Genomic DNA, 27,100 nt, shown 5'->3' on the forward strand with positions numbered 1-27,100 from the left:
ATATTTTAGTACAGCTTGAGTCTCTGAATAATTTATGAGCATATGATGCATCACAATATCTTCGCTAATGTGTGGACGGACACGTAAAGTTGTGGCATTGCCCCTGGTGAGGATATGGTGTACGAGAATAAGAGCAGTGTAAACATACACACCAGAATACTCGTCTGGGGGAAAGAAATGAAGCGCCACAAACATGGAGGAAAGACCACATGATTAGATGGGCTGTGAATGTTAGTGAAGAATCATGAAGATGAATAAAAGTTAGTCACTGATGTCTTTACTACTACACTGTAAAAAATATTGCTGGTTTAACTTAAACCTGGTTGCCTTAAAATTTTAAGTTGATTGAACTGGAAAAAGTGAGTTAATACAATGAAGGAAGGAATGAACTCAAAATAATAAGTTATCTGAACTAAATAAATTGTTTAAGTTGATTTGACAAAAGAAAAATTGTTGTGATAACAAATCTTGAAAATATTTTTTTTACAGTGTAGAGGAAAATAAGATGACACGAAGGAAAGAGACACAGGAACGACAGTCACACACACACATTCATGAATCATGAAACTCAAAACAAGAAGCTTTGAATCATGCACTTTTAAAAACAAAACCACTGTAATATTAGTCATACAATAACTGAGCTAAATCATTATTCACTGATAGTGATTGATTTAATCATTTAGGCCGGGTCTGTGAATTCTAAGAAGCAATTTATCAATAAGATCCGGTTCAAAAGAGCAATTAATTCACAAATCGAAATGAAAATCAGCCTCATTCTCATTCACTTTTATTATACTGAAAATAAAAAAATAATAAAAACGGAGATAAGAAATCAGTAAAAATAAGGTTCATTAGTTAACATTAGTAAATGCATTAACTAACATGAACTAACGATGAGCAATGCATTAGTTACAGTGTTTATTAATCTTTGTTAATGTTAGTTAATACAAATAAAGCTAATACAACCTTTGATTTTAATAACGTATTAGTAAATGTTGGAATTAATATTAACTAAGATTAATAAATGCTGAAGAAGTATTGTTCACATATTGTACATGTTAACTAATATATAGTTAACTAATGAACCTTATTGTGAAGTGTTACCGAATAAAAAAAGGATAAAAAAAAACTTAAAATTCTACAACTTCAACTAAAATATAATAAAATGTATAATACATTTTTTTATTATATTATTTTAAATAAATTATTTAAATTATAATTTATCATTAAATATAAAAATATTAAAGGGATACTCCACTTTTTTTTTTTTTTTTTTGGGAAATAGGCTCATTTTACAACTCCCCCAGAGTTAAACGGTAATATCAGTAACCAGACAGTTTCTGGTCTCATTGACTTCTATAGTAGGAAAAAAATATATACTATGGAAGTCAATGAGGCCAGAAAGTGTCTGATTACTGATATTCTTATAAATATCAAAAAAAATCGTCTGAATGGATTCGAAAACGGTAAAACTCAACTGTTTAACTCTGAGGGAGTTGTAAAATGAGCCTATTTCCCAAAAAAAGTGGAGTATCCCTTTAATAAAACCACAACTAAAATAACACTGGTTTTCATTTGTGAATTATTATTGTGACTGCAAACTCACCCAGCAGATCGGCGCCTTCATCCACGTCTCCTATGAGGTCATTTCCTGCAGACGAGAGCTCCTCGAAGAGCGAGTCGGTGTTGCGGTCAAACGCCATGTTCTCGATGCCTTTACTGGGAGTGCTGGAGAGAGACGGAGAACATGATCGGACACGGAAACCTTGGCTCATTCACGCGACAGCAGTGATTGGCTCTCGAGGAGAGTGGGTTCCAAGGTGCAGGCGTATGCAGTGTGTTTGCAGTGATAAGGCAAGTCCAGTGAGTGGATGATTGAATCAGCGGTGACGCACCTGGAGCCTTTGCATCCGCTCAGGTCCATGTCCAGTTCTGGGGTGGACTCGATGATCGCCTGGACCTCCGACCGCTCTGGGTTATCACTGTGATCGGCTCCTGAGGGCAAAAACATCAGTTAGGGGTTTATTAAAACGTCTTAAAATAATCATGCATATGAGACTAAGTTTTGGGTGCAGATTCATCAAACGCAGTTTGTTTATAAAAGGGGCGTGGCCTTCAATTTATGGGAGTATTAATGGTAAAACCTGGACAGACAGTCTCAAAAACACGCTTTGAAATCGCTGGTGTTTCTGGCGATCAGATCAACGTGTGATCGTCAACCAATGGATCTCCGAGTGAGTGAGTGGAGGCGGGGCTCATTTGCATATTCATAGAACCGCGCATACTAAATGAGGGAAGGGTGTCGAATTACATGAAGACATTTTTTATGAAACAATTACCGACATAACATCGTTTATTTCGCAATAGTTTTTATCGTAAAAAAAATTTGCATAAGTTTTGTGCAAATCTGTAATGGAAACGCGCTGCTTTGAAACAATCAATATTGTTAAAAGCGCTGTATAGGTGGCTTGACTTCTGCTACACACTGAAGCATCTACTTTTTAGTAGTGCAGATTTTAATAGTGCATACTTTCAGGGCGTAGTATAAGTGGGCGGATTGAGCTCTGCATTCACCTGTGGATGGCGTCTCTGAGGTCTCCTGTACGCTGATGTTCTTCAGTCGATCTGGTGTGGCGTTCCTCGAGTCCATGTTCCCGTGCGGACCCTCGGCCTCCTCCTCCACCGACACCATGAGCTCGTCACACTCGGGTTTGGATCGTCCCTGACCAGCGCCTGAGAGTTCATCCTGATCACAGTAGATAGATTGATTGTTTTATTGGTAACACTTTACAATAAGGTTCATTAGTTAACTACATTAGTTAACATGTACAATATGTGAACAACACTTCTTCAGCATTTATTAATCTTAGTTAATATTAATTCCAACATTTACTAATATGTTATTAAAATCAAAGGTTGTATTAGTTAACATTAGTTAATGCACTGTGAACTAACATGAACGCACATTGAACAGCTGGATTTGTATTAACTAACATTAACAAAGATTAATAAACACTGTAACTAATGCATTGCTCATCGTTAGTTCATGTTAGTTAATGCATTTACTAATGTTAACTAATGAACCTTATTGTAAAGTGTTACCGTTTTATTTAATGCCATGTCAGCAATTTTAATGGGAAAAAATTCAATTACAAAAATAGAAATATCATATAAATACAATAAAACCAACCAAGCAAGCAAGCAAACACAAGTCCTATCTGTTTTAACAAAATCCAAAACCTTTTCAGGCATAATCTTGCTTAAGTCCTTAAGTGAAATAACTTCATAAAAGAGCATTTCATTTGTATTATACCCAGAACAGTCCAATAAAATATGTTTAACAGAGAGGGGAATCTTACAAAACATGCATTAAGTTGGTTCTTCAACTTTTAAGCAAAAAAGCCTGAGTCAAACTTGTATGACCTATACGACATCTGGTGAACCCCACCTGATCAGATCAGTTCACTTTAAAAAAGCTTTTGCTGATAATTTATCTAGCGAAACGATCGCTCTTTTAAAAAATAAATAACAAAGGTTAAGTTTTATATGCACAAATGCTTATAGAGCAAGACCTATAAGAGCAAGGCGAGCATTTGAGCTTATAAAACTTAACCTTTGTTATTTATTTTTTAAATGAGCGATCGTTTCGCTTGATAAGACCCTTATTCATCGTCTGGAATCATTTAAAGCCCTTTGAACAGTTTGTAGTTTGCACTGAAACTGTCTTTTGGACCTTGAACCCTTTGGACCCCATTGAAGTCCATTATATGGAGAAAATCCTGGAATGTTTTCATCAAAAACCTTCATATCTTTTCGACGGAAGGCAAAATCAGCAAGTTTTTTTAAAGTGAACTAATCCTTTAGTGATTAAAAGTCTGTTTGACATGTCCGGATAAATTTCATTCACGTATTATTCTTGCACGTGTTCCACTTCTCTCGCCACATATCCAATATATACCGAATAATAACAGGTCTGATATCTGCGGGAGGAGTTTTCCTGAAAACAAACCCTGGTGGTGTGAAGCATTACCAGCAGCATCGATTTACACTGAGTCATAGTAAGCATTTATAAATAAATAGTCATCAACTGCACATATGTGTTAAATGGGGCTGTCCTCATTAATCATGAAGATGAACACAATGATTCAAGTCTAGAATGCCATCATCAGCACACCATGATACCGTACGAGGACAGACATGCTGCATGCAGATCCATTTAAAAAAGATTATTATATTATATAATGCAAACAAAACATTTTTAGTCTCCAGAGCTTTTAACCACATAAATAATGACTGAAAGTTCAGTGATTGAGAAAAACAGACATACACACACACACACACACACACACACACACACACAAAAAACACATGATTTAATAATTAACATACAAAATTAAAGAAATATTCCAGGTTATCTTTTACTAGAATTCACTGTTAATTTTTTTCAATACAAAGAATAGAGATTTTAAAAAGCTTCACAAATGAAACAAAAGCACCATATATATTTCCTTTTAATTTTTAGAAGTTAGACGTTGAAATTAACCAGGAATATTCCTTTGGCTACATTGCAAGCGATAACATCAACCACACAGATGCTGAATGCAACCCAACCTGAACCTTTACCAGGGAGACTGACATAATCATGCGAGTCTGTATCAGTGTTACATCCTCATATATGTTCTGTTTATATGGTTTATGTTACATCCTAATAGATGGTTGCAGGCAGCAGTTTGTGGACTATAGGCTATGAATGCAAAGAAACACTGCACACTACACACTACGCTGCGGCTGCCATGAAGATTACGGCAGGATTATCGGACGCTACCTTACTGGAGTCGGTCCAATGGGTTTCCAAACTGTCCTGTGAACTCTTACCGTCCGCCTCCAACTGCCCAGAGAGAAGCGTACAGTAAAACACATGAATGGTGGCTCTTTATTCTGCCAGGGGGCTGATGGGAACCACATTGCCATTACATATAAAGAGAAAAACAGGACGGTTCTTCCCCAAAAAATCCAGATTAAGCTGTAACTACGGTAAAATGAAATGTAGGCCAGGATTACACATAATCTGTGTCTCACGGTCGATCAATGCATGACAGAGAGTTTATTAAGGGAATTTGTACTTTGTGTTTTTATGGTGCAAAAGCCAGATTGAACTGCATCCTTATGGATATTTTTGTCTTTTTCAGTTTAGTTTTTTTGGTCATTTTGCCTGTGTTAATGCCAACTGCATACATTTTTCGCTCAATTCTAGATTTTTCATTGAAATACATAATTTTATATAAAATGATATGTTCAGAAATTATTTTCATGAACTTAAAGGGGTAGTTCACCCAAAAATTAAAATTAGCCCATGATTTACTCACCCTCAAGCCATCCTAGGTTTATATGACACTCTTCAGACGAATACAATCAGCTATATTAAAAATATCCTGGCTCTTCCAAGCTTTATTATGGCAGTGAATGGCACTTTTTTATTTAATTTTATTTTTTTAAGTCCATACAAATGCATCTATCCATCATAAAAGTGCATCTATCATCATAAAAGTGCAAAGTGCATCTGTCCATCATAAAAGTGCATCTATCCATCATAAAAGTGCATCTGTCCATCATAAAAGTGCTTCTGTCCATCATAAAAGTGCATCTATCCATCATAAAAGTACAGCTATCATCATAAAAGTGCATCTGTCCATCATAAAAGTGCATCTGTCCATCATAAAAGTGCATCTATCCATCATAAAAGTACATCTGTCCATCATAAAAGTGCATCTATCCATCATAAAAGTGAATCTATTCATCATAAAAGTGCATCTATCCGTCATTAAAGTGCATCTATCATCATAAAAGTACATCTGCCCATCATAAAAGTGCATCTATCCATCATAAAAGTGCATCTGTTCATCATAAAAGTGCATCTGTCCATCATAAAAGTGCATCTATCATAATAAAAGTACATCTGTCCATCATAAAAGTGCATCTATCCATCATAAAAGTGCATCTATCATCATAAAAGTGCATCTGTCCATCATAAAAGTGCATCTGTCCATCATAAAAGTGCATCTATCCATCATAAAAGTGCATCTATCATCATAAAAGTGCATCTGTCCATCATAAAAGTGCATCTCTCCATCATAAAAGTGAATCTATCCATCATAAAAGTGCAGCTATCCATCACAAAAGTGCATCTATCCATCATAAAAGTGCATCTGTCCTTTTGGTGTAAGAAAAATATCCATATTTAAAACTTTATCGTCTGAAATAACTAGCTTCTGGCATGCGATCGTACGCAAAGTCGATTTACGGCATTAATAATTCACATAATGTGATGCATTTCTGAACTCAAAAACGTTATATAATCGTTCTTAATGTTATCGGCATCGGCCGATATATGATCGTTCTTAATGTTATCGGTATCGGCCGATATATGACCGTTCTTAATGTTATCGGTATCGGCCGATATATGACCGTTCTTAATGTTATCGGTATTATCATAAGAACATCATAATTGTGTGTTTGGGACATGATGAGACTTTTGTTTTTGTAATCTCAAAAATGATATAAAAATTTGGATTTAGATTTATTGGTTATCTGCTTTCAAGTATAAAGAATTATCAGCTGTCGGCCAAAATGTTCATACAGGTGCATTCCTAGCTTGAACATTTTGTGACGCTTTCAAAGTGAGGGGCACTCAAAGCACGAATATAGTTTGATTCGAAACAGATGAATGTGAATCTGGAAACTTTGTATTGCATTGGTTGTTGTGCTTACCGTGACAGTTCGGAAAATAAATGCATCAGGCTAAAGGTTAATGCTCTATCATGTTTGAAAAAAATGCAGGACAGACACTAAACCTGCTCAATAATGTTAAAGAAAGCAAACCTGGCATTTGCTGAAGCAACAGTGTCAATAATCTGCCCCTGTAATCATAATCTGTGTTTTACTGCCTCTAGTGTTCATTTCAGCTGGAAACTGCTGCGAATTTTGCCTTAATAATAGTGTATTATCATTACATGCTCAGTATGTCTTTCTCTATTGACGCAGTAGTGTGTGTGGCTTTGTTATTTTGTCTACACCGTTGCCCTCAAGCTCTTCTGATAATGAGATGTTTTATTAATACGCCTTTCAAAACAGCACTTCATCTGATGCTCTATAAAAAGAACCAAAGCTCTCATTAAAATCAATCGGTTATGGAAGAGCAACTAATCCACAGCGAGTGGCAGGAACCGACATTAGGTTTTACACAAGCACAGGCTTTTTTTCCGACTGACATATGCGCACAACAAGCCAACAAAAGCACAAGCGAGCACAAAACAAAAACCCTTTGCAAGATGCTCCCCGACTCTCTGGTGTTTCCATGGCAGAATGTGCCCACTTTTCCTCAGAGGCGTTTAACCTGACAGCAAGTCATCATGGCCTAGTTTCTCATCTCTCCCAGAAGCCCGAGACTCTGGAGGATGATATAGAGAGAAATGCAGAGTCATGGAGCGCACAAAGGCCAGTGTGTATCCCTCCACAGTAGGAGTGTGATGGAGCCTTTGTGCTTCTGAAACTCACTGGCCTTATACTGACAAATCAAATATTCACCGAAGAGCCTGATGCATACCTACTAGATTCCTACTAAATTCTTTATTTATTTATTTGAATTCTAACATCACTCCTTAAAGAAGCAGTTTGCTTAAAAAAAATAAAAAATAAAAAAATGTTGCTGATAATTTACTCACCCCCATGTCATCCAAGATGTCCATGTCTTTCTTTCTTCAGTCGAAAAGAAATAAAGGTTTTTGATAAAAACATTCTCCATATAATGGACTTCAATGGGGTCCAAACGGTTCAAGGTCCAAATGAGAGTTTCAGTGTAAACTACAAACTGTTCGAAGGGCTTTAAACGATTCCAGACGATGAATAAGGGTCTTATCAAGCGAAACGATCGCTTATTTAATAAATAAATAACAAAGTTTAAGTTTTATAAGCTCAAATGCTCGCCTTACTCTGTTCTGTGACGCGCGTTCGTGACTCTCCTGTTCGAATCTTTTTTTGAGTCATGACTCAAAGCAGTGTTTCCGCTACATTCATTCTCCCGTGGCGGGCCGCCACACTTAAAATCCTCCCGCCACGGCTGCAGCTTTTCAGTGACGTCTGACATTCTGCATATTGTGTTATTTTGTTAAGCCCCACTAAAGGCACAAAAAACTTTGTAAAGCACAATCAAGTTTTCACACTATCTTCCAAGACTTCTAAAGTCATCCAATAGCATAATTTGTGGCAAAATTAATATTTTAGTCTCTAAGTTAAAGTTAACGGAAAGTCATCTCGCCTCAGTCATTCTCCATGCATTCAGCATTCGCGCGCGTCGCGTTCGGTTGCGACAGTAACACGACGACACTCTCTTCAAGATCAATGTTCCCGATATTATACTTTATTTTGTAGATAAAGCATAAAGGTCTGTGATTTGCATAAAATGACTATCTTGCTGGAGTGGAGTTTATTGCCCTTTAGAATACACAAAGCATTAGTGCTGCACGATTAATCATATCACAGTCGTAATAGCGATCTCAAACCTATGCAATTATATAACGCAAAATGCCGCGATTTTATATGAAAAAAATCTCTTCTTTTTTGTCATCCTTTGACTAGTGTTACAAGATCCCCCTCTTGTGCAAATGCCTTTTCGCATTTTGCACGACAAGAAGTGAAAAGCTGCCTGTGAGTGCCCTAGATTAGAATAGATGAGACTCGCATAATGCGCATGCACTGACCGCGTGCCAGAATAAACAGTTCTCGTTCGAGCTTGAACGAACAATAGCACACACAATTATGCCAAAATGTCGTTTTGTCTAGTATCTTCATAACATAAGAAAAGTCTGTGGAGCAAAAGAGTTGTGCTATGAGGCGCGTGTGAGATGCGCGTCTCGGCAACGGGTTCTCTTAAAGGGCCAGCAGCGAATAAAGCGTTCTGTCAGTAAAGTTAAAAGAACATTAGGGAAATTAGAAAATTACTCACTGATCTTGACTAAAGAACTTTTGTAGCTTTAATAAGGATTATTCTATATATAATTTATGATTCATGCAGTGCAGACTGTTTGATAACTTTATTCAATTTCTGTACCTGTTAAGACAGGAAGGGCACAGGTAAATATGTTTTTTATTATGGGTTTATGTGGCGATTGTTTGAAGTTCACTTAATTTAAAAGCTGTTATATTTTTTTTTTTAAGCCTAATAATTTTTTAAAAAGTTGATAGCTTTCAATTGTAATGATGGAATCACTGTAATGTTGGTTTGGTTGATGGTTTATTGATCATTATAGGTGTTATCAATCATTTATTGTTGTTGTTGTTTTTAGTTTGAGTTGAGAAATAAACTTTAATCTGTGTGAGCATTTTACTTTAGAACCAAGCAAGTTGGACTCATGAAACCATTTTATTATATCGGAGTCGCAAATCGCAATTGCAATATTGGCTCAATAATGGCAATATGACATTTTTCCCAAATCGTGCAGCCCTACTAAGCATAGATTATAGATATCATCCCTTCGCTATGTTCTTTTCAATGTGAAGCGTTGCGTGCTGTGACTTGGTGTTGCTTCAAATGCATCGTTCTGCACACGGGATGCGCATGATCGCTTATAATACTTTGGGGAGACAAGGGGGCGTGGCCTAAGGGAATATCACCCGTGGGCCACGCCCCATGGGCCTGCCCCCACAGCTTGAAAAAATCCTAGAGGAAACACTGCAAAGGGTCCTAGATAAGACCCTTATTCATCATCTGGAATCGTTTAAAGCCCTTTGAACAGTTTGTAGTTTGCACTGAAACTGTCTTTTGGTCCCCATTGAAGTTCATTATATGGAGAAAATCCTGGAATGTTTTCATCAAAAACCTTAATTTCTTTTCGACTGAAGAAAGAAAGACATGGGGGTGAGTAAATTATCAGCAAAAGTTTTTTTTTTAAAGTGAACTACTCCTTTAATGTTACAGGTGGAAAAGGTCCTGTGTTGTCTCCTTTTCCCACAAGAGGGCGCAAGTGAGTGCAATCAGCAATAATAAACCAAATGATACATCGCATCTTTTATTGAAATGAAATTCACTTTTTAAAAATGCATTCAATTTTGAAACCATTGTTCTGAAATAAAATATAATTTCCTTAATGTGCATGCAAGGAAAATGAGGTTACAATAGTGCATAAAACTGTGTTTGTGCATCAGAAAACAAACTACATGAACACACAATAGACATTCAGAAACACTCCACCAACATATTGTTTGTCCACCTGATGACACACACACACACACACACAATGTGCAGGTTTAGCCTAGTATGTCGTTGCATGATTTTTGCCACTAACTGAGAGGGTTTTCTTCATCATTGCTCAAGTGAACAACACAGCCCTGTATAGCCTAAGGGATAAGCTAACAGAAGCAAACAGTGATGTCAGCATGCTCTTGTCTTGACACACCAAATATTTGAATGCATGCGTTTTGCATTCGAATGTGCAGTTTTTAATTAATTCAACAAATATTCTGAATTTCTATTTTTATTTGACAGCCCTAACACCTACTGCGCCTTTAAAACTCTCCTCTCCGCAATGCAAATAAACACGATTAATAAATGTGTTGAGCCTCCACAAATTAAAGCGGACTAATGAAAGCAACTATTTGTTGTTCAGAAACTCGGATGGCGCAGAATAGATAATATTATTTATAAAACTCAGAATAAAGAGATAAGCTTCCAAACGGTGGGCTGTTCCTGTCTGGGTTTAGCTCATGTTGCACTTTCTCCCATTTACTAGTAATATGAGTCTTGGTATATCTAGTCTTTGGCTGTGTTGTGTGTCTCCGCACATGAAATATGACCAGCATCCTTCAAAAACTCCTGCATCAGGCCTAGATTGAGACGGGCTTCAAGGTCAGAATATTCTAGAGACCCACAATGCCATCATTAACGAGAGAGGAGTGGATTGAGATCTGGCAAGTCTAGTGGTCGATCAAAATGGGTTTTCCCAAAATACATTTGTTCCTCGAAATATTTGGGTAATTTGAGTGACAACCCTACAATATAGTAAATTTCACAAATAATTAGGATCTATTACGCCTTTTTACAAAGTCTTACTGTTGTTTCAGGCTCTACTAGAATTTTGATTATTGTCCTCAAATTCTCCATTGTTGCGGCTCCTCTCGCCCCAGTCTGTCAGTAACGCTCTGTTTACTTCCTGTCTCTATGAAGCCCCTCCTTCTGAAAAGCACACTGCGCTCTGATTGGTCGGCTGGAGCAGTGTGTTGTGACTGGTCGAGTGCGGAGTGTGTTTGGGAAATGCCACGCCCCTAATTACCTAATTACCATAACCGCCAGTTTCAACACACAGCTAACTCAACCAGGCCCCGACCCTTTATTCTGCGCCTTAATTATTATAATGAGGAATATTGTGACGTGTTCATTCCCAGAAGAAACTCAAGACTACAACGGAGGCGTTTCACACTGACAGAATAATTCAAGATAACAGAAAAACACTCATAACATGTAAAAATGCACTAAAATGGAAAGTAACACATCGAATTAAATGTGAAATTTTGAAGCAGAAAGACTAAAATAGAACTTTCTTGTAACCAACACTCCAATGATCTTTGTGTAAAAACAAAATAGTGGTTTGTTCGTCGTTAGTTTAGAGGGTTGAGATGCCAGGAAAAGGTTAAGCCAAATGATTACTTCACCGACATGAATATGTATGAAGGGGCCTCGAGTCGTGGACCTCTGTAGGACAGCATTCGGGCCCTTGTTAGGGCTCTGCTTAAGTATGCAGGGCACAGCAGACACTCAGGGAGAGCTGGCAGTGTTCACTCAGGCTTCTTTAACATACGTTCCTTTCAGAGGGGGAAGCTCTCTCTCTCTCTCTCTCTCTCTCTCTCTCTATACTAACGGACTGTGTCGTCATCGCCTTTATTCCCTAAAAACCCATGTTCAGTTTCTGGGAAGCTGATAACAGCCTCTGCTGTGATGATGACACCCAGCCCTACTAAAGATTAGTCATGTTGTAAGTGGGCATTGACACACACTTCATGATTCAATTTCGATTCACAAGCTCTTGATTCGATTCTGATCTAGATTAACTATTGATTCATGTTGATATACACTACCGGTCAAAAGTTTTAGATCAGTCAGATTTTTTATGTTTTTAAATTAAAAGTCTCTTCTGCTCACCAAGGCAAAAAAAATGACAAACAGTAATATTGTGAAATATTATGACAATTTAAAATGAATGTTTTCTATTTTAAAATGTAATTTGAAAGCGGAATTTTCAACATCATTACTGTTGCTGATTACACATCAGTTTTCAGTGTCACATGATCCTTCAGAAATCATTCTAATATGCTCAAAAAACATAAATTATTATTTTCAATGTTGAAAAACATTTTTTCCCCAAAAATTCTATTATGAATAGAAAGTTCAAAAGAACAGCATTTATTGAAAATATAGTCTTTTATAAAACATTATAAATGTCTTTACTGTAACTTTTGATCAATTTAACTCATCCTTGATGAATAAAAGTATTTTCTAATTTCTTTCCCCAAAAAAAAAAAAAAAATTCTTACTGACCCCAAACTTTTGAATGGTAAGTTAGTGATTAATGTTAAAAAAGCTTTCCATTTCAGATCAATTCTGTTCTTTGAACTTTCTATTCATCAAAGAATCCTGAAATAAAAATGTAAAAAAACTGTTTTCAACATGGATAATAATCATAAATGACTTCACTATATATTCACATAGAAAACCGCTGTTTTAAATTGTAATAATATTTCACAATATTACTGTTTTTTTTTGTATTTTTTATCAAATAATTGCCCTCTTGGTGAACAGAAGAGAACTTTCTAAAACTTTTGACCGGTAGTGTATATCCGGTAGAGTAAAGGGTGATTTGATGGGTATTTTTGGGGCAGATTGCCGACTACACATCACTGGTCACTATCACTGGTCACATAGTCACAAGACAGATCTTGGGTTTTAATCATTAAAATGAGAATCGAGTAAAATCGAGAAACAGATATTGTCAAGCCAGCCCTAATGTCTTTAGAGTTCCCCTGGATCCCTTAAAACTCAAAATAACATATTCAGGTTTTTTTTCCTTGAACAAAATTCTTCATGCCTTAAAATAGCTTGAATGTAACTCGACACCCTCGCCTCATTTAGTTCTATGAATATGCAAATGAGCCCCGCCTCCACTCGCTCACGCAGAGATCCACAGGTTGACGATCACACGTTGATCTGATTGGTTACAAGGTGGTTTGTGACGTCAGAAACACCAGCGATTTCAAAGCGTGTTTTTGAGACTGTCTTTGGTTCACTGCTACCCTGGATGCCAGCCCGAACCCCGCCCACAACATTTTTTGGACGGGAAGTTCGGTCTGGACTCGATCCATTGAGGAGAAATTATGATCGGTTCAGAAATCATCGGGCCAATCAAATTGCCAGGGCGGGCTTTATACGATGATTGACAGGTGGTCTTCAGTTACGTAATCCCTAAACCTCATCTTTGATCACCAGACTGACATATTTAAACGTTTTTTTCATCTTCATGCCTTAAAATATCTTGAATGTTACTCGACACCCTCTCCTCATTTAGTGTGCGTGGTTCTATGAATATGCAAATGAGCCCCGCCTCCACTCACTCACTCCACTGGTTGTCGATCACACGTTGATCTGATTGGTTACAAGGTGGTTTGTGACGTCAGAAAGCGTGTTTTTGAGACTGTCTTTGGTTCACTGCAGTTTTAAGGAGGAAATACTCAGCAATGCTGTCCACTTATCAACTTACACACGGTGTGTGTTAAAGCGGATTAAACACACCACATACGCAACATTAAAAGCTGGATTTTCAGCACAACAGGACTTTAAAAATAAGGTAAATTTCTCCCGCACTGGTGCTGTAATACAAGTAAACAGGTAAATCTGTGTGTTTCTCACCTTGAGGCTGGTGTTGGAGCGAGGGTGGCTGGGATTGTTATATCTCCAAGTGTCTGTCCCTGGAGTCTCCACAGATTCCCTATGCAGATCCGGGCTCATCGCATCGCTCCCCGGCAACGAGAAAACCCCCAGAGAGACCGGTCGCTCCTTCCTGAGAACACACGGTTGGAAACTTGAGCGAGAAACATAATATATTACATAAGTCATGCATTCACATTTGTCACACCAATTTCTTATCAAGTATTGGGAAGCAAGTTTCTGAATTACACTGGTTTAAGCTATGAGAAAGGAGAGTGGTGCTTTATGGTGGAAACTTACTGCCACTACGGTAAAATTGGCACCACAACTTTCATGGTATTTCATAAAGTGTTTGAAGTATACGTTACTAGGGTTTGGAGTGGTAACTAAGTCGCTAGTTAAATCAAGTCACATTTATTTCTACAGCGCTTTATTAATTACAGATCTTTTCAAAGCAGCTGCACATTATTAAAGAGGTTCATAATTGATTAATTTTACAACATTAACAATCTAATTTAAGCTGTCATTGTTCAGAAGGTGAAGTTTTTTTATGTTAAAATGCATTCAGTGTTTTTGTCCAGTTACTACTATTAATATGCCATTCACAGGTTTATCTCCACCAAAAGTGTGAGAGTGAGAGTTTGGGGCGTGGCTACTGCAAGTGGGCGGAGTTTAGCCATGGCTGATGCGTTACCTGGGAAAATACATTCAGCTTCGGTTACAGATGTGCAAACTTACACAGGTCAGGAATACGTCAAAGTGATGCTACACATTACAATGGATGCGTCAATACTATACAGCATCATCATGCACCTGTTCAGAAAGACATTACTGTGATGTGTGTCCCTTAAAACTCATCTTTGTTCACCAAATAGTTTTTTCCTTGAAAAAAAATGTCTTCATGTCTTAAAATAGCTTGAATGTAACTCGACACCCTCGCCTCATTTAGTATGCGTGGTTCTCTGAATATGCAAAGGAGCTCCGCCTCCACCCAATCCCTCAGCTCAGAGATCCTCTAATTTTTTTAAATTTGAATATGCTTTTTTTGCCTTAAAGCATATTAAAAACACCAGATAGACACATAAACAACATTACAAGCTTTAAACAGTTGTGGCACGTTATGTCAAAAGTTTAGATGGGTTTATTATAAGCGAGATGCACATGTTCGCTCCAGACAGAGTGTTTAGTCTCTATTGCTTACTCATTAGATTACATTAAATATATTATATACCATATGTTGGACCTTTTATTGAAAGTAGCCTACTTTAACCTGTTAAAACATGCCTTCACAATCACCCATAAGAGCTGTGTTTGTGACATACGAGTTACATAAGGAGCGTTAGCAAGCTTGTTTGAAAATATGTCTATTTTTCTATACTTTAGCTTTAAATGTGGATTCAATAACAGAGTCAATGTTGCATTTATCAATTATGAAACTAATTCAATTCAGCTTTAAGCAGCCCTACAGAAGACAATAGTGTCAGAGCAGTTAACTCAGTAATATTCCTGAATATTAATTGTCTTTAAGATCTTCTGATTCTTACATGTCTCAATGCATGTCTATGGAATGTTATTGGCTGCCATACAAAGTTTTTGCATGAGTGACACGATGCCACCGCTAACCCCACACACTTCTTTTGTCTCTCTGGTGTGGTCATAGATCTGCATTCAGACTGAACCTGCTGACGGCACATTCTGTAGGGATCCGCTCACGTGAGCAGGGTTCACTCTATTCAGCTCCAACTGTACAGTAAAGAAAAGATAAAGTACGGTTCGGAAACAAGGACCAAATTTTAAGGAAGAGATAATGCAAAGCAGCGGGTTTCCGTCCAAAGTTGAGAATTTAAAGGGATAGTTCACTTTGAAATTAATTTTTGGCATGTTTTATCTTACCTCAAGGGCATCCAAGATGTATTTGTCTTAGTTTCCGCAGTGGTTTCAATTTTGATATTTTTAGGTCAAACCGTTCATGTCTATCAGTCATATAATGGAGGTCTATGGTCACCACCTCAAAGAGCAGCACAGAGAAGTCCAAATTTAACATGATTTAATGACTCGTGAATGTAAGTACACATTGATGGCCTAAGACACGAAACGAGCGGTTTGTGTGAGAAAACGAACAGTATTTATATCGTTTTACCTCTTGTAACCACAGCCACGTCCAAGTGATCTGAGGGCGCAGGCGCTTTGTGGCTGTAAAAACAATATAAATACTGTTCGTTTTATCACACAAACCACTCGTTTTGTATCTCAGGCCATCAATGTGTACTTACATTTACGAGTCATTAAATCATGTTTAATTTGGACTTCTCTGTGCATGCTCTTTGAGGTGGTGACCATAGACCTCCATTATATGACTGATAGACACGAACGGTTTGACCTAAAAATATCAAAATTGAAAATACTGCGGAAACAAAGACACCTACATTTTGGATGCCCATGAGGTATGGGCGGGGCAGTGGGAGTGGCCTGCGGAGTTGAGCATTGCAATGCACTATGGGGATTGTTGTCTACAATTCACAAGGACCAAAAAGTCATTTTCTGCCTTTTATCGGCCAAGAAGGACCCAAATTAGACATTTATGATACTATTCTACAACATACAGTATATGACCCACTTTCAATACATATTCATGTCTCCATGAAGTCCAGTTATTGTGATTAAAGACAAACATATACTTTTTTTGTGAGAGACTTAACTTGTTTACCAGAACACTAATGTGCTCTAACAAAGTAAATCGGGTCAACTTTGATTTCTTGACAATTTTTAAGTAAACAATAAAAGGGAGTAAATCAATGCAGTGAGGCTTGCATGTACTGTGTCGGATCTCGATCTGACGTGTACATCAATACCCATGCTGTAATCACACACACACGTCACATAACACGAGGTGTCAATCACACAGTAAAGGTCATGATTTAACAGAGTTGAGAAACTTCAGGTCCAAAGTTTAATTCATGAAAAGCTCTATTACAGCACAGGACTTTCTGTTCCAATTCATTAATAAAAGCATAAAAATTAGACCAATAGAAGCAACTAATATAATGTTTGGATTGCAAGAACAAGCCAAGTCTAGTTCAAAGAACTAGATGAAAAATATTCAGTTTTAGATGTTTAGAAGTCAGACACATAAAAAGCAGTATTTCATTTCTTGGCCTTGAGATGAACCATCTTGAGTAAGGATCAGTTAGAGGTTTAAAAGCAATTAAATCAGATTTAATCAATAAATATCATTGGTTCTGATAATATTCATTCACTGGTTATGATAATATACAGGTGGAACTCGAAAAAGTTGAATATTGTAAATATAAACTTAAAAGGCGAAACTAATATATTATATAGACTCAAAGTGAGATATTTGAAGCCTTTACTTGTTATAATTTTAATGATTATGGATTACAGCTTGTGAAAACCCCAAATTAAAAATATTGTGAAAAGGTTTTCATAAGCTGTAAGCCATAATAATCATCAACATTATAACAAATAAAGGCTTGAAATATCTCACTTTGCATGTAATGAGTCTATATAATATTCACCTTTTAAGTTGAATTACTGAAATAAATGAACTTTTGCACGATTTTATAATTTTTCGAGTTTCACCTGTACAACAGTGGCATAGGCATTTGATGAGTTTCAAATGAAATTTATCCATTTTACTCAAGTTATATTTATTATACATTGCATACAATAGCTTTCAGCTTGGCTTATGATAAGAAGTCTACTGTCAACTTTTCCAGAATTACCACTAATAAGAGTAAAACAAACATGTTGTATACAGATAACATTAAGCTTATTTTTGGAAAATTTATGACAATTAAGCAAATTTTTGACCCCCAAATCCACTAAAATACACAACACAGTTCAAAAGTTTGGGGTCGGTAAGACGTTTTAAAATGTTTTTGAAAGGATTCATGCAAAAGAACAGAATTAATTTAAAATATATGATCTTTTGTAACATTACAAACTGTAATTTTGTATTAATTTGATGTATTCTTGCTCAATAAAAGTATTAATCTCTTACTGAGTAGTTCTACTATTATGCAAATATTAATTCTTAAATTTTGGATTTGATAGGCTTAAAATTCACCCTTCGTCTCTGTACATGATACATGATATGTGTGAAAAGATCAGCTTTGGGTGAACAGATCTGTTTCTTTACTTTACTATTATAATAACCACCTTGAACACGTGACGCTAAAACCCTGAAACCAGTTTAACATCTTGCAGTAAATGAACAGAAAGCTCGTCAAAGCATCTAACAATATCAGCTCTAGAGCAAGAATGAACAGAAGACTGAACAAACTGAAGCCTGATGAACAATACGCCTGTTAGAATGAGAAAGGATCCAGTGCAAATGTTGACGAGAGAAATGAACTCAGATCTGCCGGGTCTTAGCGCAGCACAACACCGCTCATGCTAGCCGTTCTCGAAGAGCTAACACACACATGATGAACAACAGTAACTAGAGTAACGGAGGAAAAGACAGAAACAAAGGGGAAAAGAGGCTTAAGATGAAGAGAATAACAAGAGGGTTTCAAAATGGGGTCCGTGGAAAGGTTTAGAGGAAAACAAAACACACATTAATAAATTTGATTAACATAAATAGATAAATAATACATCTAATGGTATGGTGAGTAGAAACAAAAAAATGCAATGTTGCATGATAGAGAGTAAATATTTTCATTAGGGATGCACTGATGGCCGATACCGATAACCGATAATTCTTTATATTTGAAAGCCGATAACCGATATATTGGCCGATAAATTTTAATTTTTGAGAGCCTAATTACAAAAGCGTCCATTAAATCTATGTCCCAAGCTAGGGATGCACCGATATGAACATTTTGGCCAAAACCGATAATTCTTCGTATTTGAAAGTCGATGACCGATATATTGGACGATAAACTTACATTTTTTGAGAGCCTGATTACAAAAGTGTCCATTAAATCTATGTCCCGAGCTAGGGATGCACCGATATGAACATTTTGGCCAATACCGATAATTCTTTATATTTGAAAGCCAATAACCGATATATCGGCCGATAAATTTTAATTTTTGAGAGCCTGATTACAAAAGCGTCCATTAAATCTATGTCCCAAGCTAGGGATGCACCGATATGAACATTTTGGCCAATACCGATAACCGATAATTCTTCATATTTGAAAGCCGATAACCGATATATCGGCCGATAAACTTAAATTTTTTGAGAGCCTGATTACAAAAGTGTCCATTAAATCTATGTCCCAAGCTAGGGATGCACCGATATGAACATTTTGGCCAATACCGAGAACCGATAATTCTTCATATTTGAAAGTCGATAACCGATATATATTGGCCGATAAACTTAAATTTTTTGAGAGCCTGATTACCAAAGTGTCCATTAAGTTTATGTCCCAAGCTAGGGATGCACCGATATGAATATTTTAGCGATACCGATAATTCTTTATATTTGAAAGCCGATAACCGAGATCCTGATTACAAAAACAAAAGTTTCACCATTAAAAGCCAAGTTTCAATCACACAATTGTAACATTCTCATTATAATTTTATGTAGCCGATACGACAGACTGAACTCTATTTTCCTTTTCAAAGTCTATATTTCAATCCGTGTAAAAACCATCATGTCAAACAGTGTGCATTTGAAGTGTCTCAGCCGAAGGAAATAATACATTATTTATCACCATTATTTCGCACATCAGTCTAATTTTCTTATCGGGCCGATAACAATAACTTAAAAAAATTTACATATCGACTGATACCGATATGGATACCGATATATCGTGCATCCCGAATTTTCCTGATCACTTTTGTTTTTACAGTATAAATTGGGTCTTTATGCCAAAATACCAAAAGTTTCCTAATCGCATGCGCAAGATCATATTTCTAAGGCATTTAACTGGTGTGATCCGACACAGCCTGTGAAACAGAAGAAACATCGGTGTGTGTGTGTGTGCGTACCTGCTGATCCGGGGCAGGGAGTGTGTGATGGCGGGCAGGCGGTTGGACACGGAGTAATGCACGAGCAGGAGAACAGAGAGCGACACGAGAACAGCGGAGTTGATGACCACCGCCCCCCCCACGAAGCCAAAGACGAACAGCAGCACGAAACCCGGACTCATGTCTGACAACACACACTACGGGCCGCCCGCCGGCCCCCGATACGCCACAGCAATCCCATCAGCACGAGAATCTGTGTGTGCGAGTGTGTGTGTGTGAGAGAGAGAGAGCTCTGCAGCCTCTCACTGCTGTGCTGTGACATCATCCACTCCAGACTCACACACACACACACAGCCGGCTTTGCAGCAGCTGTCGTTCCTAGTGTGTTGTTTTCCTGATTAATGAACCGCTCTGTTACGTATGCGCTGTTTCTCTATGCATTTTCCGGTTCCCATCGCACTCACACAGCCGATTGGTTGTGGGAATTTATGCGCATATGCAGATCAAGCGAGGTTATTAGAGTTAACCTTTTAAAAAACGTATTTTATTTCAGCTAGTTGCCATTACAACACTTCTCAATTTTGTTTGGTTTAGGTTGATATAGTAAAATAAATCTGAAAAAAAGTGAAAAAAAAAAATTCTTCAAAAAAAAAAAAACTTTAAAACTTTATTTCAGCTAGCAAAGCAACATTTCTCATTTTCATTTAACTTGATGTACTAAAATAACTAAAACTAAAAAAAAATTAGTAAAAACTATAGACATCACAAAAAAATAAAAAACTAATAAAAATAAAATAACTAATAAAAAACCTAGTAAAAATTTAAATGAAGAAGAAAAATACAAAAAAATGTATGCAAAATATTAATAAACAGTATGATGTCTCAAACATATAATTAATATTTGTAACATTTCTGAGTAAGAAACATTTATGATCAGTGTTGAAAACACTTTCAGATTTATGAAGAAACTGAAACATTTTATTTCTCAGGATTCTTTGACGAAGAGCAGCATTTGTTTGAAATAAAATCTTTTGTAACATTATAAATGTCATTACCATCACTTTAATGCTTCCTTGCTGAATAAAAGTGTTCATTTCTAATAAAAAAAAAATCTTACCGACCCCAAAACTGTTGTTGAATGTTGTAGTAAACTGACTAAATCTGTTTCTTGTGCACCAGTAGAGTACAGTAAAATTAATAATAATAAAATAATAATAATAAAACTAGTTTAATTCTATATTCAAATGTGTGCGTTTATATTAGGGCTGTGCAAATATTAATTGCGATTAATCACATCCAAAATAAAAGTTTGTGTTTACATAATGTATGTGTGTGTGCCGTGTATAATTATTTTGTATAATTATTATTAATCTAAATATTTTATAATTTATATAATTTTATAATATATATATATATATATATATATATATATATATATACACACATTATAAAATAATATTATATTTAAATTATATTATATTATTTATATTATTTTATAAATATTTTATATTTTATATAACATTTTATATTCTTAAATATTTACATGCACGTGTGTCTATTTATATATACAAAATAATTATACACAGTACACACACACATATATTATGTAAACACAAACATTTATTTTGGATGCGATTAATCGCAATTAATCTTTGCACAGCCCTAGTTTATATAAATGTATGGTACATATATATGTACACATACAAACACAATCTTCTTGAAAAGTTGTGTAAAAGCACAATTTTTTGTAATACTTTGCACAGATTTGGTATATTATTACATAATGTCTGCCTTTGAATAATCATAAATAATATCCAAATCAGAGAACAGAATAAAACCGTAAAGCTTTTTTTTTTTTTTTTTGAAAAGCCCTTCCTGAACTGAGCCATGCTGGGAAGGTTTTGAGAGTCACGCGTGGCGTCTAAAGGGCGAGAAATCACTGCTGTATGGATGATTCGGTCACAGGCTCCATGTGTGAGAGGATTATGGGATTACTTTAAAAACATATCAAATAGAAGGGGGGTTTGCTATCTCTCCACAAAGCTGCTGTCATATATTAGGATCACTATTATGGGGGTCCTTGACATTAAAATGTTTGGAAAAGCCATGCAAAAATAATCCCAAGCATGCAGAGACGCGAGCTGAAGCCCTTGTAGAAACTCACACACACTTTCTGCTTGAAATGTGCGTGTCATATGAGGATCCGCTTCAGTTTTCATACGGTCAGTCGATTAAAGATGCCGTCTCATGCTTCGTGCTCTCTCTCACACACACACACACACACACACACACACACACACACACACACACACACACACACACACACACACTTCACATAGGTTATTTAAGTGCAGAATCAAAGTAAAAAAAATCTAAATGTATAATTTAACTGCAAAGGGGTTGAAATATGATTAAAAAAAAAACTCAAAGAACTTTACATAAGTTGATTTTTCCCAAAAAATCTGTCATTGTCTGGACCTTTGAGTGAAGTGCATTTTCGTCGGTCGCAGGCCATAAATCTAAGCCTGTAATCAGGATTAGGCATGAAATAATATTATACAAAATATAAAGCCCTTTGAACAGTTTGTAGTTTGCACTGAAACTGTCTTTTGGACCTTGAACCGTTTGGACCCCATTGAAGTCCATTATATGGAGAAAATCCTGGATCGTTTTCATCAAAAACCTTAATTTCTTTTCGACTGAAGAAAGAAAGACATGGACATCTTGGATGACATGGGGGCGAGTACATTATCAGCAAAGTTTTTTTTAAAAGTGAACTACTCCTTTAATCTCAATCCCTGAATGTTGCGCTCCTGTTTGTCATTGTGCAGAAACTTCACGCCAATAAATCATCAGGAATATTGCTGACTTGTGCGTCTCAAGCGCCTCTTTACGCTCGTCCTAACGCCGTGAATTTGCCGATATTTGGTGTTGAAAATGGAAACATCTTTAGACATGGAAAATCGATTTAATGTCTCAAATCGAGCAGGATTTTTTCAGCCCTAGTAAATATCATGATTCATCAGAGCACACTCTCACCTGATGCGGCTCTGATTGGCCGTGTCTGCCGTCTCCCCCGTTTGCTGCTGGTATTTGGTTCGTTCCAGGTGCTCCATGTAACTGTGGATCATCTGCAGACCCAAACACTCACATTACTGTTTGCCGACACATGCGAAGGCATCTTTTACACACAGACATGGGTCTTACCTCTGTGTGTCTCTGATGGAGGGCATTGTACTCTTTCTTCAGCTCGGCTTCCCGCTCTTCCAATCGGCCAACTAAAAGCAGAGGAATGTTTACGTGTTTAAATACAGGTTTACTGTGACTTTAGGGCTTTTCTGTAGGGATTTGAACAGTCACACGTTGTAGTAACAACACACAGCCAGGAGGGGGCAGTACAGACACAGAAATAAAACAGCATCTCACCCATTAACTACAGTAAACCTCTCATTATAATGTGTTATAACACATAAATACACCCCAACAATACAGGAAAAGTTCACACATATTAATATTGTTTTAAAACGGTGAGAAAATTCCCACGTGACCTCATGACTGTGAATTATTATTATGAACGGGTTTTAAATTTGACTATGAAGGCTCATAAAAGTAGTTTCAGGGTCCTCGTCTCTAATGTGACGTAGTGACGATGGCGTTGATAATGTAAGATTGCCTTCTACGAATCAGTTTGAATCGATACAGAAAATGTGTTTTGAAAATGCACACTTTTCTAGAATTAAAATGTTAAAATGTTCCATGTATACACTGATGGTAAAGATATGATTTATAATGTTTTCTGCTCACCAAAGCTGCATTTAATTGATCAAAAATACAGTAAAATTATGTGAATATATAATAAACTGCAATTTATTCCTGTGATAAAAACTGAATTTTCAGCATCATTACTCCAGTCTTCAGTGTCACATGATCCTTCAGTAATAATTTGCTGCTCAAAAAAACATTTTTGATTATTATTATCAGTTTTGAACAGTTCATATTTCTTTGGAAACCGTGATGCATTTAATTTTTCAGTATTCTTTGATGAATAGAAAGTTAAAAAGAACAGCATTTATTTTAAATGGAACATTTTTAAACTTTTTAAATGTCTTTACTGACACTTTTGATCAATTTCATGAATCCTTGATGAAAAAAAAAAACAACTTTTGAAAGGTCGTGTGTGTTTATCCACATAAGCAAAATAATTAAATATCATTCTTCCGAGTTTGCACTGACAACAAGTGCTGGAAACATGACCATCTCCATGGCAACAGAAGTGGTTTTGGTCATAATTATGGAATAATGTAATTTTAAAAAGACAAAATTCAAATTAGAAAGGCTTTGTAAGGTTGATTTGCTTTAAATCTAGGCATTTGAAAGTTAGCTATGGGAACCTAAGAGAATGAAAGTGTGTGTCCATCATATCAGACACTTCACCAGTGTATCTTCGGGTCATTTACAGTGACAGCCGGGAAATAGAAAACAACTTGCTATACGCAACCACAAAACGGGAAGTTCCTGCACAAACACAACTGATTGAACCTGAACGTTGAAATGCAGGGAACAGTTTTTAATCCTCATTCAGGACACTGACAGAATTGATGAGATTCATTAGAGGTGTGTGTGTGTGTCACATGACAGGAGTATTTACATAAAACACCTGGAGTGAGCCTGGCAGTAAAACACGGTCATACACACATCATGTGGTCGAGTTCAGCAGCCCTTAATCTGTAATCCAGGTCAGTTCGTTCTCAGTCAAACACTGTGTGTGTGTGTGTGTGTGTGTAATAGGCCCCTGTAAAAACATTTTATTTTTTTCCCAAATTCCAAAAAAGTCTGGAATTATATATATACTTTTTTCATTTAAATTTCTTTTGACTCCCATTTTAAGGGATTTATTAAATTGCATTAATCAGAAAGCATGTCTAATTAATTGAAATCCTGAAACTTAGACAATTTAACAATTATTTATTAAAAGTTCTCTCTTTTCTGGATTCCCTTTCAATGGTTTAATATTCAATGATTCAACAATTAATGATTTAAGAATCAATTCTATGATTTATTTTTTTCAGAAACTATTTGATTTGTGCATTTAAAAGATTTCTGCATGGAAATCAAATGTAAGATATTTTAGATTTAGTCGGAGAGCTTTCTGTCCCTCCATTGGAAATGTGTGTACAGTATACTGTCCTTGTCCAGAAAGGAAATAAAGACATCAAAGTAGACCATGTGACATACAGTGTTTTAAAGCATTAGAAATACATTTTGGTCCAAAAATAACAAAAACTACGACTTTATTCAGCATTGTATTGTCTGAGGGAGCTGAGCTTCGGTTACAGTCTGAGGGAGACGCTCGCTGTACAAAACAATCTTCACACACATGTCTTTGATTTAGTTTTAGTTTTAGTCAAAAGACTAAACTAAGTGAAAATTTGCTGTCAAAATGAACACTGCCGTACACACATTTCCAATGGAGGGACAGAAAGCTCTCGGACTAAATCTAAAATATCTTAAACTGTGTTCTGGACATGAACTTGAGGGAGAGTCATTAATGACGACATGCAAAACAAGACCAACACGGTTTCCAAGGTCAGGACATTTTAATAGTAAAAATGCTAATGTCCTAACTAAGGTGAGGGAAAGCGGTTCACTCACTCTGATCCGCGTAGTTCTTGGTCTTGAGCTCCATCTGTCGGGTTTGGGCCTCCAGAAGCTGCACACGGTTCTGCAGATCCTTCCTGTCTTGCTCCTGCGAGTCCTCATACTCAATATATCTCTAGAGGAGACAGAGAGAGACGTTACACACACACTGACATTACACTTTTTTAGTTTTATGGGTTTTTTTTAAGACGTTTCTTCTGCTCCCCAAGGCTGCATGTATTTGCTCAAAAAATAGTAATATTGTGAAATAATATCTATGTGCATATGTTAAAATGTATTCCTTTGATTAAAGCTGAATTTACAGTATCATTACTCCAGTCTTCATGAACCTTCAGAAAATGGGTCACATGGGTCTTCATGTCACATGACCCTTCAGAAATCACTATAAAATGATGATCTGATGCTCGAGAAACATTTATGATTATTATCAGTGATGAAAACGGTTAATATTTTTGTGGAAACCGAGATAAATTTTATTTTTTAGGATTCGTTGATTAATAGAAAGTTCAAAAGAACAGCATTTATTCGAAATAGATTTTTTAAACTGTCTTAGCTTTAAAAAATCTTTTGCTGATAATTTACTCGCCCCCATGTCATCCGAGATGTCCACGTCTTTCTTTCTTCAGTCGAAAAGAAATTAAGGTTTTTGATGAAAACATTCCAGGATTTTCTCCATATAATGGACTTCAATGGGGTCCAAACGGTTCAAGGTCCAAAAGACAGTTTCAGTGCAAACTACAAACTGTTCAAAGGGCTTTAAACGATTCCAGACGAAATCAAGCGAAACGATCGCTCATTTTTTAAATCTCCTGTTCGAACTCGTTCAACAAAATGAACGGATCTTTTTTCGAGTCATTTGGTTCATTCAACGAAGGAAATGAACGAATTGACTCGGAAAAAGTTTCGTTCATTTTGATAAACGAGTTCGAACACGAGAGTCACACAGAACAGAGCAAGGCGAGCATTTGAGCTTCTAAAACTTAAACTTTGTTATTTATTTATTAAATGAGCGATCGTTTCGCTTGATAAGAACCTTATTCATCGTCTGAAATCGTTTAAAGCCCTTTGAACAGTTTGTAATTTGCACTGAAACTGTCTTTTGGACCTTGAACCGTTTGGACCCCATTGACGTCCATTATATGGAGAAAATCCTGGAGTGTTTTCATCAAAAACCTTAATTTCTTTTCGACTGAATAAAGAAAGACATGGACATCTCGGATGACACGGGGGCGAGTAAATTATCAGCAAAAGTTTTTTTAAAAAGTGAACTACTCCTTTAATGCATCCTTGCTGAATAAAAGTTAAAATTAATTTTTAATTGCTTTGTAAATCATTTTTAATGTGCATTTTTCCGTCACTTGAAGCATTTATTCGGCATGTTTGGATGACGACGCAAGTATACCTCACATGGGACGTGCCGATCAGACTCACAGCCGGGTCAGGGCTCTCGGTTACTCTAGAGTATATATAAGTCAAGTGCAAAACACGAGGTCAACAAAGCAGTCCGAGTGGGTCATGTTCATGATGGAGCAGAAG

At 36.4% G+C, this 27,100-nt stretch overlaps 1 protein-coding gene across 5 annotated transcripts in view; it reads right to left on the reverse strand.

The window, feature by feature from the left end:
* The window catches only part of spag9b (sperm associated antigen 9b), a 70,954-nt gene that overhangs the window by 26,259 nt on the left and 17,595 nt on the right, over positions 1-27,100 (reverse strand). For 2 of the 5 annotated variants that reach the window (XM_089121751.1, XM_039653831.2), the window contains exons 2-9: positions 25,559-25,679; positions 23,114-23,184; positions 22,946-23,037; positions 13,952-14,102; positions 4,826-4,888; positions 2,575-2,746; positions 1,896-1,995; positions 1,607-1,728 (exon numbers count right to left, since the gene is read on the reverse strand). In XM_089121751.1, coding sequence (XP_088977877.1) covers positions 1,607-1,728; positions 1,896-1,995; positions 2,575-2,746; positions 4,826-4,888; positions 13,952-14,102; positions 22,946-23,037; positions 23,114-23,184; positions 25,559-25,679 — 892 coding nt within the window. Of the gene's footprint in view, positions 1-1,606; positions 1,729-1,895; positions 1,996-2,574; positions 2,747-4,825; positions 4,889-13,951; positions 14,103-19,927; positions 20,337-22,945; positions 23,038-23,113; positions 23,185-25,558; positions 25,680-27,100 lie in introns of those variants that run through there. The other 3 variants (XM_089121750.1, XM_039653836.2, XM_089121753.1) reach the window with 3 other exon arrangements.

Source organism: Pimephales promelas, chromosome 17 (assembly GCF_988280905.1).
Source record: "Pimephales promelas chromosome 17, fPimPro1.hap1.1, whole genome shotgun sequence".
In the NCBI taxonomy this organism is placed as follows: Eukaryota; Metazoa; Chordata; class Actinopteri; order Cypriniformes; family Leuciscidae; genus Pimephales; species Pimephales promelas.